Source organism: Mustela nivalis (genome assembly GCF_964662115.1).
Source record: "Mustela nivalis genome assembly, chromosome: 10".
Lineage (NCBI taxonomy): Eukaryota > Metazoa > Chordata > Mammalia > Carnivora > Mustelidae > Mustela > Mustela nivalis.
Genome location: NC_139029.1, coordinates 89,767,122 through 89,788,324, shown reverse-complemented (window position 1 = coordinate 89,788,324; position 21,203 = coordinate 89,767,122). Strand labels below are relative to the sequence as shown.

The window sequence follows — 21,203 nt, the reverse complement described above, 5'->3', positions numbered from 1 at the left end:
CATCTCTGCTATCATCGTGCAAAAACAGCCATGTACTATATATACATGAATAAACATGGCTGTGTTCCAATAAAAATTGATTTACAAAAGCAGGCAACAGACCTTATTTGGCTGGAAGGTCATAGTTTGTTGGCCCCATGTTTATACTTAATAAAGAAATGTAACTTTAGTTAGGGATAAAGCAAATCACTTCAAACAGCTAAACCCTTTGAATGGATTAGATGATGGTCCGTGATGAGTATCAGTCCATGATACTCATCAAGGAAGTTGAGTTTGTGGTGGAAAGTAGTGCTCTTTGAATGTTTGTTACCTCCCAGAAGCCTTACACTGCATACCTCCAAGTCTAACCTTAGTCCAGTCTTCTAGCAAAATGTAGTTATTAAAAGCAGCTTTGCTTCTCTGCAAACTTTCATCCTGTCTTGAGCCCACTATGGTTCAGCCACATAGGTAGGACTGTCTATGTTGTGTGAAGGCCGGCAGTAGCTGAGAGATGGAGCTACCTCAGGGGCAGAGGTTAATCATCCCTGTACATAAGTTGTGCCCATATCAGTTGTCCATTTCAGAGAAGTCTCCATGAACCAGAGGAAATAATTCAAGGTGAAATTTTGTGATGCGTTTGTAGTAAATGAAAACTGTTTTTACTTAATTTATCTTGTTTGTAGATTTTCAAACAGTTTCTCATTAGAAGTTCATATTTTTGTGAATCAGACTTCTTCAAGCAAAGCACAGACAGTCTTTTGCTTATTTGTGGATTGTGTATTTGAGAACTTGCCTACTTGCTAAAATTTAACCCCACAATTAACTCCAGAATCAGTGCTTGCAGCATTTTGGCAGTCCTTCATGGACTTGACTTCATTCGCTTGACGAGCACGTTTCTCTCTGAGAGAAAAGAAAAAGATGTTTGAGCTCTCGTACTATAAACAGGTGTCCTTCTGTTTAGTGCCATGTGTCTTGCATTTCTGTGCTTTTTGTTGGTGATTTTGCTGATCGCAATGGCTCCCAAGCATAGTGCTGAAGTGCCATCTCGCATTCCTAAATGCGAGCAGGTGTACGTCGCTCAGGCATGAGTTGTAGTATGACTGGCCATGAGTTCAACGTTACAGAATCAACACTATAATATGGAATTACATAGTATTTACACACACCTGTAACAAGGTTTTATACCGACAAGGTTTTATTTTGATTGGTTGATGAATACGTTGTGATCAGAGGCTCAAGGAACCTAGCCCTGTATTCCCCATAAGTACAGTGGTTTGTTAATTCAGAGTTTGTAGTGACCCTGTAGAACATAACTACAAATAATGATAAGGATTGGCTGTATTTCTTTAAGAGTGCAATTGTAATGGAGGATATTCAGAATGGCATTTAAGGAATTTCTTTGCTAACAAACTGATCCCTCTGTTTTTTACGCTGTGCAGATTCTCATGTTTCTCTTTTCCTCTACCCAGGAAAATTCTTCCCAAATCCTGGGACTTCTTCAGAGTCCTTCTCTTTTTTTTTTTAAAGATTTTATTTATTTATCAGAGAGAGAGATGGGGAGAGAGCGAGCACAGGCAGACAGAATGGCAGGCAGAGGCAGAGGGAGAAGCAGGCTCCCTGCTGAGCAAGGAGCCCGATGTGGGACTCGATCCCAGGACGCTGGGATCATGACCTGAGCTGAAGGCAGCTGCTTAACCAACTGAGCCACTCAGGCGTCCCCTTCAGAGTTCTTCTCTTAAATGAAGTCTTTGCCTTCACCACTAAGAGTAATTTTTGTCCTCTTTTCCTGGAGAACTCCCCCGTCAGGCCTGCTTGGCATCAGACCCTCTCATGCTTTGTTTGGTTTCCTCCTGTTTCATGCATATTGCTCTTGGGCTCATGAGTCTGTGAGCTGCCAGAGGGAAACATAGTATTCATCACTCCCATTTATTGCTTCTCTTTTCTCTTTCTTCCTCTCTTCTAATTCCTCTCATTCTATCTACAAACATGCTCTAATTTCTCTAATAATAATAATCTTCCCTCTTCCATTGTCCTACCCCCCCCCCCCACTTTCTTTAGTTTTATTGCCAGATTTCTCAAAAGAATAGTCCACAGTCTTTGGCTTCTTTTGATCATTTTCTACTTCCTTTTAACCCTGTGCAACACATCTTTACAAGTGTGAAAGTTGCCTAGTCATTTATTAAAGTGTAGAAACACATACGTGTAATATTTTTTTTTTAAGATTTTATTTATTTGTCAGAGAGAGAGAGGGGGAGAGAGAGCGAGCACAGGCAGACAGAATGGCAGGCAGAGGCAGAGGGAGAAGCAGGCTCCCCGCCGAGCAAGGAGCCCGATGTGGGACTCGATCCCAGGACGCTGGGATCATGACCTGAGCCGAAGGCAGCTGCTCAACCACCTGAGCCACCCAGGCGTCCCGCATACGTGTAATATTGATAGATCCTAGCCTAATGGACTTCACGTCAGAGTCAGAGTGTCCTGATTTGAATCTCAGCCATGCTGCTGCTTACTGTTGGTACTTGGTAGGGCCACATAAGTTCTCAGTCTCTTCTTCTTTAGGTGGAATATCATTATTTACTGATGGGACTGCATGCTTTCTGAATGAGGTAATGTCCATGTACTTGTTAAATGTATTTGTTACACTTTGAGTTGGTGTTGCAATATGTATTTAAGGAAATCCGTAACTTGCCTAGAGTCATAATTTTGCCCTAATGAGTCCAAGACTTTCCCTTACAAAATGAGAGGTTTGGAATTCATGACTTCTAAGATCCTTACCCATTCTGAGTCTGAGTTTATGCTCTTTTTCATTTTTTAAAGGTGTAATTGAAGCTTCCGAAATTGTCCAGTCTCTCCAGATACTAGGTCTAACTATTTCTGAACAGCAAGCAGAGTTGATCCTTCAAAGGTGAGCTCTTTATCTTATTGGCAATCGTGGGGTTTCTTTGACATTATTTTTCATATCTTGTATTAGGGATCTTCATTTTAAGAATAGCTGAAACTCCCTGCACCTTAACCATTCCTCATTATGTGTGTTCAGTGTCTTTGTCTTCCCTTTTGTTTCATATGTACACATTAAAGTGTAGGAGTGGGTAAGCATAAGCTCAGCCTGGATTCTCTCTTGCAAGGATGGCCCCTGGGCAGTGGAATGGCAGTGAGATATTCACTCCACAGAGAAGGAGCCTAAGCATTTTCATGCTGCTGTTTTTCCCATTTGGTCTCCAAGGTGATAATGGATCTCATTATTCCAAGATAAGATGTTGAGCAGGTTCATCATGTTATTTAACCTACATATGACTAGGTAAGAAGGAAATTCCAAAGGTTCACAAAGAAACACCGATTTACACTTAGAAAACAGAGATGCCCGTTTGAACATTATTGCCCAGGGTAATCCGTTCAACTGTTCAATGAGTTCAGACCATTATAGCCTTAATGTTTTATTTCTCAGGATAGAGCAGTGATCTCTGAAGTCCCCGTGCCCTTGAAGATTCTATTACAAACACACCCTCGGGACTAATTGTTTTGTGGTAATAGAAAACAGGAAAAGGAATTCTATTCCTATGGATGCTTTCAGTCTTTGATGTTATCTCAAAAGTTTCTGCTAAATGGCTTTATCATTGAATTTACCTCCTTTTTTATCTGTACCCGTAGCATTTTCCTCCTTTCTGTCTATTCAGAATTTCTTTTAAAAGCAGCCATTCAACAGGAGACCCAATGTCAGAGCTGGGCATGCTGTTGTTAATATTGGATATGGAGAGCTTTCCTGGGGAAATGATCAACTAAAAAATGAAAAGAAGTAAACTGGATTTTGACAGTAGGTTATGGGGTATGAAATATTCTGTTCCTGAAGTCACATTCTTCCAGGGAAATGAAGGTTTTTCTCTGGTTCTTAGACCAGAAATCATATTCCTCTGTTTTTGTTTTTTTTTTTTTTTAAGATTTTACCCATTTATTTGACAGACAGAGATCACAAGTAGGCAGAGAGGCAGGCAGAGAGAGAGAGAGAGGGAAGCAGGCTCCCTGCTGAGCAGAGAGCCCGATGTGGGACTCGATCCCAGGACCCTGGGATCATGACCTGAGCCGAAGGCAGAGGCTTTAACCCACTGAGCCACCCAGGCGCCCTCCTCTGTTCTTTTTGATAGCTTTAGGAATAATGTGAATTATAAGCCCAAGTTCCAGAATAGACCATGGGTAATGCAAGAGAATGGATATTTGAAATTGGCTGAATAAAATTATGGAAGTAGCCCAAACATCCTTCAGTAGATGAGTGGGTGAAAAAGGTGTGGTATGTATGTATCTATACATACCTACATACAATGGACTATTACTCAGCCTTAAAACAGAACAAAATCTTGCCATTTGCAACAACATGGATGAAGCTAGAGGTATTATGCTAAGTGAAGTAACTCAGAGAAGGACAAATACCTGATTTTACTCATATGTGGAATTTAAGAAACAAATGAATAAAGGGGGGGAAGATAAACCAAACAACAGACTTTAAGAAAATTTTTTTCATTTTTTTAATTGACATATAATGTATTATTTGTGTCAGGGGTACAGGTCTGTGATTGATCAGTCTTACACCCAGCACTCACCACAACACATACCCTCCCCAGTGTCCATCACCCAGCTACCCTATCCCCCTACGCCCGTCCCCTCCAGCAACCCTCAAACCCCAACAAAACCTTTGTTTCCTACAAAAAAAAAAAAAGAATAAAAACTGACTCTTAACTAGAAAACAAACAGGTCAGTGGGTAGGGGGATGGCTGAAATGAGTGATGGGGATTAAAGAGTACACTTGTCTTGATGAGAATCACTGTATTATACACCTGAAACTAATATAACACTGTGTGTTCACTTTAGTGGAATTAAAAAAACAAATGAAAGTGGCTAAAGAATTATACATGTAACTAATTTAGGGCAGCTTTATTGATATATGATTCACATACCAAAAAATTTGATCTTTTAAAGCACATATAGTTTGGTGGCTGTTAATATATTCGCAGAGTTGTGTAATCAGCATTACCTAATTTTGGAGCATTTTCATCACCTCAAAAAGTAACCCTGGGAGCACCTGGGTGGCTCAGTGGGTTAAAGCCTCTGCCTTCGGCTCAGGTCATGATCTCAGGGTCCTGGGATCGAGCCCCGCATGGGGCTCTCTGGTCAGCGGGGAGCCTACTTCCCTTTCTCTCTCTCTGGCTGCCTCTCTGCCTACTTGTGATCTCTGTCAAATAAATAAAATCTTTAAAAAGAAAATTACCATGTACCCACTAGCAGTCACTCCTTATTCCTCCTCTGCAAGCCCCCAGCAACCACTTATCTCCATTTTGTTTCTTTGGATTTGTCTGTTCTGGACATATCAGAAAAAAATGGAATCATACAATATGTGGTCTTTTGTGTGTGGCTCTTTTCACTTAGTGTGATATCTTCAAAGTTCATCCATGTTGTAGTGTGTATCAGTACTTCATTCCTTTCTTAGACCACATCACTTCCATTGTAAGGATATATCACACTTTGTTTCTCCATTCATCGGGAGATAGGCATTTGGGTTGTTTCCATTTTTTGACTATTATGAATAATTCATGCATAAATTTTTGTGTGAACATGTTTCCAGTTCTCTTGGGTATGCACCTAGAGGTAAAATGACTTGATTGTATGATAACTTGATATTTAACATTTTGAAGAACTGCCAGACTGTTTTTGAAAGTGACCACATCATTTTACAGTTGCAATAACCAGGAAGGGGGGCTTTAGTTTCCCCACACCCTCCCAACACTTGTTATTTGCTGTCTTTTGATTTTTACCATCTTCATGGGTATAATGTGGTATCTCGTTACTGTTTGGATTTGTATTTCCCCGATGGCTAATAAACTGTATATTCCTTTGCACCTTTGGGCTATTATTATTATTATTATTATTATTAGCATTTGTGCTTCTTTAGCAAAAATACTGGAATATGTTTATACTGGAAAAACCTGAGTTTTCCTTTCTCTATGTGTCTTCTTTACTATTCACACAGAAAACACTTCACTTCTGATACCTGTGGTCACCAATCATGTGCCCTCCATCCACAACAGGCAATTAATTATCCGTGACATTAGCCCAGGTACCCTACAATTTAAGTTAATTCTAACACTCTCTGCCTGGAGATAGTGTCAGGTCCCATAGGCTAAGGGCTCAGTCCCAGAAGACTCCTCCCCAGTTCAGATGCCAATGACAAGTGGCAGGTCCCCATGTTACCCACGGTTTCTGTCCAATTTGGCTACACATTGGAGGTTCCCAAGACCTCCTTCTTCATTTCATTTGATTAATTTGCTCAGGCAGCTTACAGAATTCAGGGAAATATTTACTTACGTTTTCCAGTTTATTAAAGGATATGATGAAGAATACAGATGAATAGTCAGATGAAGAAATACATAAGGTGAGATATGGGAGGGCCCCAGTCATAGGCTCTTCTGTCCTTGTGGAGCTGGGGTGTGTTACCCTCCTGGTATGGATGTGTTCACCAACCTGGAAGTTCTCTGAGTCCCATACTTTGGGGGATTTTATGGAGGCTTCCTCACATAAGCATGTTCAATTATTAACTCTACTGTAAGCCTCTCTCCTCTCTATGGAGAAATTGTAGTGGGGGACTGAATATTCTTCCTCTTTTTTTTTTTCTTTTTTTAAGTAGGCAGAGAGGCAGGCAGAGAGAGAGAGAGGGAAGCAGGCTTCCTGCGGAGCAGAGAGCCCGATGCGAGGCTCGATCCCAGGACCCTGAGATCATGACCCGAGCCGAAGGCAGCAGCCCAAACCACTGAGCCACCCAGGCGCCCCTTCCTCTTTTTTTTAAAAGACACATTTATTCAGTGTCGTGATCAGACTATTACAATTAGCAATCAACAGTGTGGGTGCAAAAAAAACAAAAACAAAAACACTACATTAAAACCCTTTGTTGGAATGCTTTTTACTTTCCACAGAACAGAAACTAACATGACCTGTTAGACAATTAGCCACAAATACAGTCCTCAGTTTTTTTGCCCGTACACATGGGTATTGTCTAAAACATGTTTTCTTTGTAGCAGCTAGGCCCTCCCACCGCTGTGCTCAGCCGAGTTCACGAATGTCTGGTAATCTGTAGTTTCCATGTCACTTTCTGGCTCTCCTCTCCTGCCAAGTTATGTTCCCTGGCAGTAATGAAAACCTTCTCCCACTCCCATAGCTACTGCTAGAACTGCCAGGATTTCATGGTTTGGCAAAGTATTGTCCTCCACCACCACAGGGGCCAGATTGTCAGCCTCCAAAATTTCATGGGTACAAAATTTGAGGATTGATTGTTGTAATTGCCAAAATAATTATAACTTCTGCCACCTCCAAAGTTGCTTCCATCATTACCAAATCTGTTATAGTCATCCCCACTGCCACTGTATCCACCACCACCTTGACCACCCCAAAGCCACCTTGCCCTCTGAAGCTCCCTCCATGATCAAAGTTGTCATTCTCACCAAAACCACCTCCACAACCACCCCAGTATTTCCAGAATGACTTCGACCTCTTTGGTTGGATGAAGCACTAGCCATCTCTTGTTTAGATAGGGCTTTCCTTACTTCACAGTTGTGGCCATTCACAGAATGGGATTTTTGAATGACAGTCTTGTCTATGGAGTCATGGTCATCAAATGTTACAAAAGCCAAGCCTCTCTTTCTGCCACTGCCTTTTTCAGTCATAATCTCAGTCACTTCAATTTTCCCATGCTGTTCAAAATAATCTCTTAGATGATGTTCTTTGGAGCCTTCTTTAATGCCACCAACAGGAATCTTTTTCACAGTTACGTGGGCACCAGGTTTTTGAGAATCTTCTCTGAGACAGCCCTCTTGGGTTCCACAACTCTTCAACCACCTTGTGTGGCCTTGCATTCATGGTCGAATTCTCTTCCTTCAGAGTGGCATACGGGACAAACCCAAAGCCTCTGGAGCATCTGGTGTTTGGATTTCTTATTACCACACAGTCCGTCAGCATTCCCCATTGCTCAGAGTGGCTCCTCAGACTCTCATCAGTTGTTCCAAAGCTCAAACCTGGGATGAAGATCTGATCAGGCTCTTTGGGAGTCTGTGACTTAGACATGATAGCAGTGGGAGGGGAGATTTTTTTTTTTAAGATTTTATCTATTTATTTGACAGAGATCACAGGTAGGCAGAGAGGCTGGCAGAGAGAGAGAGAGGGAAGGAGGCTCCCTGCCGAGCAGAGAGCCCGATGCGGGACTCGATCCCAGGACTCTGAAATCATGACCTGAGCCGAAGGCAGTGGCTTAACCCACTGAGCCACCCAGGCGCCCCGGGAGGGACTAATGATGCTTACTCAGCAGTGGGGGACTAAGCTTCTAATTGTGGTTTGGTGTATCTGATGACCAGCCCCCATCCAGGAGCCCACCGACAGCCACCTCATAAGAACAGACGCTCCCAGGGCTCTTATCACTGAGGAATTTATAAGGGTTTTAGGAGCTTTGTGTCAGGAACTAGGGGCAGAGACTAATAAATATATTTTCTGTTACCTCACGAGTAAAGGCAGATTGTAATTAGGGTTTTCAGCAGTGGAAACCATGGACCTTCCCTTGAGTACTCAGCTGTCACTGTGGCTCGCATACCTCCAGGTATCAGCTTCTTTGCTGCCATTTCACCATCCCTTAGTGGCCCAAACCGGAAATGGAGAGAAATCTGAAAGGCGCTGCTTGAAGCAGCTGTGGCTAGGTTGTCAGAGTATGAGACAGGAGTTATTCAGCTGAAGCTTAGACTCTTTCAGTCTTCCGTAGCCACAGTGATTATTCCAAATGTTTACCATGTCATTCCTGCCTGCCACTCTCTTAGTGACTGTCCACTCTGTGTTACTTCAAAGAGCATGTTCAGCTAGGCATGGCTGAAATCTGTTGAGGTTGCTCCCACCCCGTTTCTTTCAGTTCTCTGAGCTCTCTAGGAGTCATTTAAGATTAGAGCAGTTCTTACTGCTTAAGGGAGTAAGCCCCTCCCCCCATCCTTTCTTAGCCTTCAGTTTTCACCTCAGAGGGAGCTGTACTGCCGCCTTCTATCCTACAGTAGTTTTCTTTATTTGTACAACTCGTTTCTCTGCTCTGTGGCTCTTACAGGTGGTAACCATGAGCTTATTTCTGTAGTTAGTGGTTAGAAATGCAGTTTCTAAAGTTAGAATGCCTACTCCACTTACCAGGCCTGTGAGCCAGGACAAAATACTTAGCCTTTCTCTCTGTATAAAGCTGAGACAATAGAAAGTGTATAGGATTATTTTCAGGATTAAGTAAATTTACTTGAAGAGTGCTCAGAACAATGCCTTCAAAGGCTCAGTGAATATTAGCTATTACTTGCCATTGTCTAGTGACTGTTTTTCCTACTACACTAAGCTTTGAGGACACAGACCACTTCTGTCTTGCTGACTATTACATACTCAGCACCTTATAATCGTGTGCCCTCAGAAAATATTGAAGAATGTGTTGAAGAATGAGTAGAAGTTATTCTAGTGAAAAAAGGCTGGTGCCAGGACATTCTAGGTAGAGGCAGAGACACGCGAAGACATGGAAGCACATTGTAAAGGGCACATTCGTGGACTGGTCTCTAGACCACCAGTGGTCTGTTTCTTAACTAGTGGTCCGTGTGCTGTTTGAGTGGTCCATCAGAGACAACCATGAGTGTAATCATAATGACTAATTTGTGGGATTTAAGAAAAGGACAGCTGAAATAGTAGACAAGAAGAGTGAGTCAGGGGAGACTAATTTGTTTCAAACTGTCCTAAGGTTCTTACTCAGGAGAGGGAGGTGAAATACTAACTTTAGATTTTGTTGTGATACGTACATCGCAAAATTTCATGGTAAGCCACTGAAAGTCTTGGAATTGGGGATATAACTTCTAAACCAGCGAGGGAGGAAAATGGAATAAGAAGTTCAACAAGCATGAAATTCTTCTTCAGTCTATGGACCATGGTTTTGGAGCAGTGAAGGAGGAGACATGGGATGACAATGCCTAGTTGAAGTTGCTGTCCACTGAGGGCTGCACTCAGAGCCCGTTCCCTTCTGTGCTGATATGTGCCATGCCCCATGGAGCGCAGAGGAGGCATGGGAACTCCTGGGCCTGCACTTCTCCCCTCGTGCTGGTGGGGGCAGCCAGGAAAACCTGTACAGGGACACACAGATGGACTCCTTCATATCTGCCTGACACCAGTGGCCATGCAGGAGAGACGGCTCAGAGCACACAACCCAGCTAAATGGAACTGCAGACATGGAGCCATGGTGAGAGCCAGGGGCCTGTGATCGCTGAGCGACCTTTATGAGCAGCAAGTTGGAGACCACCGGCTTCTTTGGTTTGGTTGAGGATGACTATATCCGCAGGTTCCACAGCTCCACAGAGCAGAGAGCACTTCACAGCTCATGAGAAGACAAGTGGTGTCAGAAGTAGGGCGTTTCATGGCCTAAGTGGACCTGGTCTTTAAGCAGCACCATGGATTCCACCATGTCACTCAACATCATGGTTACTCTCATGGAAAAGTACACATTTCTGGGCATCTCCACTGCAGGCCAAGTCAATGAGTGTGGTGATGGAGTCGTCTGCGTTGTCTCTGTCATGAAGGCTGGGGCCACAGCTGCTGGTGGAAGCGTAGATCTAGGGGATATGCTGTTACAGGCAAGCTAGATGGGCTGTGAGAACATGAGTAATGACAGCACAGTATGGGTTTTGTGGGAGACCATGCACAGACTGGGGCCATCACCCTAACTGTAGCCAGAAGGGCTGGGACCCAAGTCCACATAGCTACTTCACACTGCCCAGGAGTGAGCCCATCTGGCCCATTGACCCGGCATCCTGGGTCACCCACGCTGTGGCCTCTGCCATGAATCCTGTCCTGAGCATCATCACCTCCACTGGTTCTTCCATCATGAACTCCATTCATGACAGTGCCTGGATGACTTACACCTGTCCTTCCACATGATGATGATGGGGCCACCATCGTCAAAGCCGTGGCCTCTGAATCTGGGCTGGAGGTTAGTGGCTGCATATGGCTCATCCCCAGTGCTTTCACTGATTTGGGCTTGGTGGACTTGCTGTGCCACAATGGGGAAGGCCTCCATGATTGGCAGGAGGCCAACCAGTACACTAGCAGTCTTCCAAAAGCAACTTTACCCACTGCGCTAACAACAAGCTCACCTCTGGGCAGTGCTTCTCCATCTTCAGGGACCTCTGTGGCAACATGGTCAACGTGTCCCTCTGTGATCACGATGACTTCCATGGTACCTCTGACCAGGACACACTGGCCCCCCCTGCCATAGCCGGGGGCCACCTCTTGGTCCAAGGCTTTCCCTTACCAGTACCTGCTGCCCTCACACCCCTACAGCCTGTGCCTGGGCTTCCCAGAGCTTTTTTTTTTTTCTTTTTTTGTTTTTTGTTTGTTTGTTTGTTTTGAGAAACTTGTTAATCTGAGTCTCAAATTAATATCAAAGGGCAAAGGCCCAAGAATAGCATAGACATTCTTGAAGAGCCTATGGGAAGCAGGGGACCTGCTCTATCGGATATCAAGAGTTGTTATTAAGCTATGATTAAGACAGTGGTAGTGGCACCCATAGAGACAAGTTGACAGAAGGGACACGATATCCCAGAAATGGATCCATCCATATCTGGGATTTGTCACACAAGATAAGTAGCTTTGCAAATCACTTTGCAGAAAAGAAGAGATTATGCAGTACATGGTGATAGTGCTTCTGTTATCCATGCAGACAGGGATGAAGCTGGGTTCCTACCTCACACCATACACAACAATTAACCTAAATGTGAAAGTGAAACTATAATACTTGTAGGGGAAGAAAAGGAAGTGTCTTTACCTCGGTGGAGGAAAGGATTTATTAAAAAAAATAAAATAAAAAGACACAAAAGGCAGTAGCATAAATGAAAAGAATGATATATTCAGTTCTATTAAAATTAAGAGCATTTCTTCACGGATACCATAAACAAAGTGAAAAGACAGAAGATATTTTCTAATTTATAATTTGGTGTATTAGAATCAACTATATAAAGAACTGTACATACAAAAGAAAAAGATAGCCAACCCACTAAAAAAATGGGAAAAAGACAGAAGCAGGTATTTTCCACATGGGGAATATGCAATAGCAAGTGGATGAATAGCAAGTGAATATGATAAGGGATGTTGAACCTCATTGGTGATTTGAAGAGAAATGCAATTTAAACCCACAGTGAGACTAGTTTATTTAAAAAGTTTGTCAGTGTTCTGTGGCTTTAAGCTATGGAATTTAGAATTCATTTGTTCATTCAGTATATATCCTCTCTGTGCCGGGCACTGTTCTAAATACTTGGGCCATCTCAGTGATCCAAATCAACAAAAATCCTTGTCTTGTGGAAGATACTTATGAGTGCATATACGAGAGGTTGAGGAGTAGGGTCAGACAATAAACAGTTGCATTAAAATAGAAAATAGTGATAAAAATAGAGCTCTAAATATTGCAACCCACAATAATGTTATAGACAGAGTAGTAACTAGGGCTCTCATGTGAAATGTTAATACCCATGTGCTGAGACAAATTAAAGTTTGTGCATTTTCACATATGCAGATCAAAATTAATTCGCACCCCAAAACATAGTATTAAGGCCTGAAAATTGCATTTCATTTGACTGTCATCTTTATGTATCATTTTTATATGAATTATTGATAAATATAAGGTCTAGGGGAGACACCCAAACTTTTTTTTTAGAGACAGTCGTTAATTCAACAAATAAATGAAAATCTTCTTTGCACCAACCATGTTAGATTCTGGTTTAGATAGTGAACAAAACAATCAAAATATCTAAGACTAGAGGATATTAATGTTAAATGTTGAAGATGAGGTACTAGGATTTCTTAAGATTCAAAAGGCCCAATCACCAAGTTAGACTTTTTTTTAACAATTACTATAATTTTCTTAGCTTTGAGGAGGTTGGAGAAGGAAATTGATAGAATATTTTGAGTATATTCCAAAATCACATCCAAATGTTGGAACATTAAGAAGTATCTTCCTAAGACAATGCAAGAAAAAATGGGTCATAAATCCATTCATTACTACTTCCTAATATTTAATTTCCCAGCTTTAGTATTTGGTAGCTCATTGGTTAGAGTCTGACACAGTGCCAAAAGTAGTCTTTAGTGAGATTTCTTTGTGACTTTGAGGTCCTTCTTCACCTAAATGATGAAAATTATCTAACAGAATGTCAAAAGCTTGCTGCCATTTCCAACAACGTATTATTGTGAATTGGGATCTTTTCATAAGAATATTGTGTTGGAGAAGAAACTATCATTCTGCAAAATGGCCAATAAGGTTTTACTTGTAAGTTTTTTGTTTTTTAATTAGCTTCTTTTTATTTTCAGTATTGATGCTGATGGAACAATGACAATAGACTGGAATGAATGGAGGGACTATTTCTTATTTAATCCTGTTACAGACATTGAGGAAATTATCCGTTTCTGGAAACATTCTACTGTAAGTATGCCATATGTATTACGTTATAATGTAAATGTAAACTTTGTAAGCCCATAGTTATTACATGAGAACAGTCTGTAATGCGTACAGGCCAGCCAGTAGCTCCTTAAATTGTAGAGTTCTGCTTATTCTACTAGGTGTATATTCAGAATGTCATAAGAAAAACAAACCCTAAGGCTGTATAAACTTTGCAAATGTCATACCCATTTCTCCCATTCTCAATACTGGGAGGAGATACTGCCTTCCAAAAATCTCCAAAAGGATGAGCAGCCCAGCTTTTATTGCATGTAAGTATTTTGCCAAGAGAAGTGTGAAAGTCCTAGGTTTTTACTTTTCATAGATAATACATTGCTTAAATAACCTCAGCATCTCATGATTGCCGAGATTTTACTTCCTCGGCCATGACTAATGTCCAGGCATGAGTTCTGAAACTTTTTTTTAATCTTTTTTTTCTTTTTTAAGATTTTATTTATTTATTTGACAGACAGAGGTCACAAGTAGGCAGAGAGGCAGGCAGAGAGAGAGGAAGGGAAGCATGCTTCCCGCTGAGCAGAGAGCCCAACGTGGGGCTCAATCCCAGGACCCTGGGATCATAACCTGAGCTGAAGGCAGAGGCTTTAACCCCCTGAGCCACCCAGGCGCCCCAGTTCTGAAACTTTTGCTGGTTTTGTCAACTGTCTAGATTTATCTCTGGGATAAGGTACTTAATAATAATAATCATTGATGGTTAAAACACTTTTGACTCTTTTGTTTAGCAGTTCACACCTGTCTGTCTGTATTTCTCAAAACTTTCAAATTTTAATGAAATTTCATTAATATTCTGCTAACATATATTGATGTAAGTGAAGGGCAGTTTATTGCACAATCTGCTACTGAAACCAATGGGAACTCTTGGGGGGAATTTTAATTTTTCCAGTGGGCTTCTCTGCTAGTTTATTCTTGGATTTCAATAAGTTTTATGTGTAATAAATGAATCCTAGCATTTACATCTCTGCTAGTAACAATGCCTACACTTAAGTAGAGCATTGTAAAATTATGGTGATTAATGCCTCTTCTGTGAGTATAGAATAATATACTATATTAGTAATTCAGTTGCCTAGATACATTTTCTACTTATGTGAATTTATATTTATGTAATCAGACCCTTACTGTACCTTTGAGATAGTTGTTAACAATTTTGTAATCATTTTATTGATAGTAAAATGAAGAAAGAGGGGGTTACTACTATAGTATAGCCTCTTACCCCTACACTCCTACCTATAAAATCTTTACAGCAGAATCATTTAGATAATATCCTTTAGAACTCCATTTATCTCAAGCTATATTTATAATCTATGTAAGGTTTATAGAGTAGATTGGAGGAAGGATTATTTTTAAATAGTATCTCCCTGTTAGCTAAATTTTATAAAGAAGCTGTTGCATGTTTTGAATGACAAGTCTATAAAAATATTTATAGGAGATGAGTTTTGGAGTGTTCACATATATAGCTTTAATTTAATTTTCATTTACAGGTTTAAAGCATGTATCATGGTATAAAGAATAACATGTATAGAATTTTGAGATAAAGGGAATATCTCTTAAGAATTAACAAACTAATTTCTTTGTGTAGCTAAGAAGGATTCCCATCTTTTAAAAGGCTGACCTTTCTTTCTGACTTAGACCAAGAGGAGAAAAGTTACTCTGAATCTATTAGGAAAGAAAGTTATCATTGTTGGTTTGGTAAATGTTTAATTACCATTAACTTTGATTTCTTGTGAATTGATACTGTGCTTCATTTTGTGTGACCAGGCTATTTAAAGTCATCTGTATGCTCAGGTCAGTATGCTTCATACTTTCTAAGGAATGAAGGTGATTATCTCTGTAAAATAACACATGATTCTTCTCTACAAGAAACCTGGAGTGATCGCTTTTTTAATGGAGGGACCGTGGGGATCTTTTTTCCATCTTAACAGGGTATTGACATAGGAGATAGTTTAACTATTCCGGACGAATTCACGGAAGATGAGAAGAAGTCTGGACAGTGGTGGAGGCAGCTGTTGGCAGGGGGTATCGCAGGTGCCGTTTCTCGAACGAGCACTGCCCCTTTGGACCGTCTGAAAGTCATGATGCAGGTGAACCTTATGATCTTGGGTCTCGGTGTCTCCTACATACTCTAAAACGGTGAGAAGTGGGCTGCTTGGAGAAGGAAGTTTAAAAATTTCTCCATAATCTTTTCTCATACCTTTAAAAAATAGGTATGAAGTCTCTGTTGTTATTAACCCAGAATTCAGTCCCTATGAGTATTTCACCAAACTTTAAATTGTGGGTCCAGGTGTGTGAGGGACTTTTAATCTCTGGCATTCTGTCACTTGTCAAATGGTTAATGAGGGGAAAAGTTCCCAGCCATTATTGTAGGAAATAATAATATTTTCCTTCTGTTTTATGCACTTTCTCAAAAGTGAGATATTTCCAAAGTTGAGAATCTTGGAGCAGGGATATCATTTGTATGATTATTCTCAAGATGAGGTTAGCAGAAAAGACCTGGATTTAGAGATCGACTTTACTATTTATTAGCAATGTGGTCCTGACTGGTCAGAGTGGAAAGAAAGACAGAAAGGAAAGGAATTGACACTTCCTTGGTGCTCATCATAGTAACCCATTTAATCCTCAGAGCAAGCCCGTGAGGTGGGTATTTTATCCTCACACTATCTGTGGAGAACCTGAGGCTCAGAGAAGTAAATAACTTTTCCTTTTCAACAAATTAGATGAGGAATAGAGTATGTCTGACTCCAGAGTATGTGGTTCTCACACTGCACGAAACCCCTGAGGTCTCAGGGGTGAAGAATATCTAACAAGGCTGGTTGTAAGAATTAAGTGATGTAAAGTATGTGAGAATGCCAGATATACTGGAACTCCCTACTGCAATATAGTAGTTGCTTAAAAAAGAGTTTTAGAAGTTGTGTTGTCGTACCTATGGTCAACGCTTTTTATGTCTGTCCTTAGATTTATGTATAAATAAATCTGACAGTATTTTAAGCTATCATCCATTCAGAATGTACCTAAATCTCAAAATACAATTAGGGGTAAAAATAGTGCTTTAAAGAGAAAGAAGAAGGAATTGGTGCTTGTATTTTTCTTTGGGAATGATAGAAAATTGACTTTGAAAGAGCTTGAATAAGCCTTCCTCTTTCCCTTTGTCATATTTTATTGTGAAGTTTCTTTAAGATAAAACTGGACTTTATTTCTTGCAAGTTATTTGGGGTCAGTGGGTGGAGTTTTCCAAAATGACCTTCAGGTTCAGTAAGTCAATAGGGCTCACAGAACACACTAGAAGCTTTAATACTCCTGGTTGTGGTTTATTACAGGGCAAAGATACAGATTAAAACCAGCCAAAGAAAGCAGCATAGCAGGACAAGTCCGAGGAAGTGCCAAATGCAGAGCTTTTGTTGTCTTCTCCCTGTAGAGTCACAATGTGTTACTTTCCTGGCTTTGAGGTGTGACGATGCACACAGTGTTGCAAACTGACCGAGAAAGTTCATCCGAGTCTTTGATGTCCAGAATCTTTTTTTTTTTTAAAGATTTTATTATTTGACAGAGAGAAATCACAAGTAGTGGGAGAGGCAGGCAGAGAGAGAGAGAGGGAAGCAGGCTCCCCGCTGAGCAGAGAGCCCGATGCGGGACTGGATCCCAGGACCCTGAGATCATGACCTGAGCCGAAGGCAGAGGCTTAACCCACTGAGCCACCCAGGCGCCCTGATGTCCAGAATCTTTATTGTGGACCAACCACACACTGCCCTCGTGGCTGATCTTTAGTCTTCAGCACATCTTGTTTTTCCATTTTTTAACAGTAGCCACTCATTTTGTGTGTGCCAGCAGAGAGCTGATTTCTTTACTTGTTTTTGGCTTTTTGGATTTAGCTGTTTTTCCATGGAAGGAATTAGAAGGTCTAGTGTATATAAACAGCGATCACATCTGTAGTCTGAACCAAGTATTCATGGGGTGAGGCGTTCATGTTGCCATGAAGTTATTGCCTAGAGAGGGCCATAGAAGGTATAATCTTTATTTTTGGTGCCAGGCTATGTAAATTCCAGTGTCTGTGGCTCTGACACACATAATACAAAATTGTTTTCTGACACATTTATATTTCATATTGGTATTACTTCTCTGGGGAAGAAATAGTGTATTACCTGCAGTATATTTTTGAAAGTTGTCTTAAAATGAACTTGTTTGCATTCCAAGGAGTGTTCCATAGCCTAATTCATAATTCAGTTCATGTTGTCTTATATGAATGTTGTTCATAATAATTTTAATTTAGATCATGTCCTCCCTGCTTTCCCACGCTGAGGATACTGATTTTTCTTAGTTTTAGATTGAGTCAGGCCTCTAAAATGGTGGTAGTAATTCTTCCCATCATTATACATTACCTGAACTTTCTATATTTTATTTTTAAATGCATCTTCTTGCAGTAATATTATTGAAATAAAGAGGATGGTTTGCATGGTTACTTAAGAAGTGGTAATAGTAACATACCACCACTGTTTTATATGCTTTTACTTTTATTTTTAGGTCCACGGTTCAAAATCAGGCAAAATGAACATATATGATGGCTTTCGACAGATGGTGAAAGAAGGAGGTATCCGCTCCCTTTGGAGAGGAAATGGTACAAATGTCATTAAAATTGCTCCTGAGACAGCTATTAAGTTCTGGGCATATGAGCAGGTAATTGTTGTCACCTGTGGAATTTATTAACAAAGAGGAGTTAATAAACTGATTCAGTAGCAATGAACATATAGTGCTTTTTGGATTCTTGTTTTACTATATAATAATTTTCTGCAAATACTACAAGAGGAATTTCTCTTCCAGGACATTACAACTATATGAACTCAGATTCTTTATGACCAAACTTTAGAATTCTTCATTTCCTATTTTTTAAAAAGACTTATGTATTCATTTCATAGTGGCTCTTTTAGGAAATACAGCATTTTTGCTTATTCATTTTGAATTCAAAGTAGAAGCTGCATGCTAACCTAAGTTTTATGAAAGCGTCCCAGTCTAACATCTGGACAGGAAACTTTTAAGTTGAAGTCCTTTGTGCAAATTAACATTGCTAGAAAGTTTAATTGAAATTAAAGTGAAAATTCCTTGAAGGCAGGGGCTTGGCTTCTTCTTCATGGCCTCCAGCACTTAGAGCCTGGCATGTGGTAAGTGTTCAGTATGTGTTTGTTGAATGAATGTCAGATAGTGGTGAACATCCTGCAAGACTTGACTCAAGAAATTTCCTCCAGGAAACCATCTGCATTGGCACAGTTCCTTTTGTCTCCCTCTGTTGTAGCACTTTCACACTAAATTCTAATGTACTCAGTACTTCTCTCTCTCCTTAACAATACTGTGACCCTTCCTTGGGCAGTATTTGTTTTCAGGTTTGTATTCCCAGCACTTGTCCCAGTACTAGCGAGTCCTTACTGAATGAGTGAAAACACTGAGGCGCCCAAGCTAGAGTTTGAGCCCAAGCCAGCCTGAATCTCAGGTCCACTAAGGTGAAGGGAAAGGTGTGTAGTTCAAGCAGAAGCAGCTGAGTGTGGACAGAAATGCAGGCACAGGGGAGCACTGTTCACTAAGGAAATTGAAGGTGGTTCATTTGGCTCTGGTGTAGTGCAGTGTATTCCTGGGAAGACAATGATGAAAGCAGGCTGGACAGGTAGGCAGAAGCCAATTGTAATGGGAATCTTGATTTTATCCTGAAGAGAGTGAGGGGGCTCTTGAAGCATCTTCTGTAGAAAAGTGAAATGAGAATATTTACATTTAAGAAAGATCAACCTGGAAAAAATGGAGAATGTACTAGAGGAGTGCAAGGCCAGACTGGAGGTAGGAAGACTAAGGAAATATTTCAGTCGTCCAGGTCAGAAATGATGAGCACCAAGATAAGGTGGTGGCTAGAGAAACTGGAGATGAAGGAAATGAACTGAGAAATATTTTGGAAATAGAATCAACAGGACTCACTGACTGAGTGGATATGGAAGTGAGAAAGAAGGAGGAATCAAGGATGATGCTCTGGGTCCTAATTTGGGCAATGATGTACATGGAGAATATAATAAGAGGAATAGATTTGGGGTACCATGACATGCTGAGTTTGAGACCTCTCTGCAACATGAACAGGTAGCCGTCCAGTAGGACTTTTGCTCTCTGATAGAGAGTTGGTTTTTGAGTTGAAGCCATTGGAATGGATCACTGAGGAAGACTTACAGAATGGGAGAACTCTGGAATATTTCCAGGGGAAGAAAAAGGAGCCCCTTGTAGAGGAAACCAAGAAGGAATAGCCAGAGGGATGGAAGAAATGCAGAGACTGATGGCCTAGAAGTGAGAGGGTGAAAAAGGATTTTGTGAAGGTTTTGTGAAGTTTCCACATGCTACAGGGCAGTACATACAATAAGAAGAGTATCTTTTAGGATTCATCAATCCAGAGATAGGAGAACTTGGAAAAAAGGCTCCAGGGAAGTGAAGAGATGAGAAACCATTCTGACATGGGTGAAAATAAACCAGGGGCTGACAAAAATTATACAGTGTAGACACATTTGGGGGGAATTTGACTTGAGTAAAAGGAAGGAGAAAAAATGATGGAGTGATAGATAGGAATGATGGTGGGCAGAGGGGAGTTTTGATAGGTTTTATTTTAATGTGCTCGTTACTGAAGGAAGCATGTCAACACAAGGAAGTGGAAAGCATAGAAGGGAGAGGCTGGTGAATGCAGTAGGTGTTCACAGGAGGTATGTGTGCTGGGGAAACATGGTACCATCCAGAGGCCTTGGGAAGGATTGGCATTGGTGGCATGGGGGACTCTTCTTCTGTCACTTGGGAAGAGAGAGACGCATGTGGCTATGGATAGTTCTGTGGAGGGTGGGCAGGAACATCCTTACTCAGTGGCTTCTGTTCTTCCTTGAGTTGCCAAGAAAGGACAGTTCCTGAGAATGAGGAGGAAATGGTGTTGGAAGCTGGAAGAGAATGGAAATATTGAAATAGGTGTTGTAACAAATGGAAAAGAAAAGAAGAGACACAGGGATTTCAGGGTGGTTTGGGGAGCGCTGTTAACCTCCTGCTTCTCTCTGTTGATTTATCCACTTCTTTCTCCTGGGCCAGTGGCTAATTACCTCTGTAGACTCACCTCACCTTCTAAAACAAGCAGTCTGGTTTGCCTGGTTTATGACCACTCTGTGTTTGGGCAGAGCCTTTCTTTCCAAGTTGTAGGAGAGAATGGTAATATTAATAGCGTTTACTGAATATTCATCATGTACTCAGCACTATGCTGTATTATATGCATTATCTTATTTAATCCTTTCAGCAATCTTGCAAGAATAGATGTTACCACAGATGAGGAAACACATATGTGAACTTGCTCAGGGCCACGTGTTTCCGGGGTTCCAGCCCAGGTCTCCCTGACTCCACAGCCCATGCTACTAACATCCTTGTCTGTTGATATGTTGCCAGCATTGGGGTGCCATTTTCCCCTCAGCCCGATTGGCTATGTTGGTTGCTTTAGTACCGCTGGTCCACGTGGGCTCTGGGGTTGATGTGGATGTGTAATTATGTGTTATTTTAAATGTTACCTACAGAAATGTCTTTCTCAGTTGTTCTGTTAATGTTTGTCACTTATTTTATTTATACTGGTGAGAATAAACTCATCTTAAAAAAAGAAAAACTAGGGCCACCTGAGTGATTGAGTCAGTTAAGCATCTGCCTTTGGCTCAGGTCATGATCT

General features: G+C 41.0%; 1 protein-coding gene across 1 annotated transcript in view; it reads left to right on the top strand.

Moving 5' to 3' along the window:
- SLC25A24 (solute carrier family 25 member 24) overlaps window positions 1–21,203 on the top strand; it is a 50,840-nt gene that overhangs the window by 17,630 nt on the left and 12,007 nt on the right. The window contains exons 3-6 of the mRNA XM_082688271.1: window positions 2,794–2,881; window positions 13,360–13,471; window positions 15,424–15,582; window positions 18,017–18,169. Of these exons, the coding sequence (XP_082544397.1) occupies window positions 2,794–2,881; window positions 13,360–13,471; window positions 15,424–15,582; window positions 18,017–18,169 (512 nt within the window). The remainder of the gene's footprint in view (window positions 1–2,793; window positions 2,882–13,359; window positions 13,472–15,423; window positions 15,583–18,016; window positions 18,170–21,203) is intronic.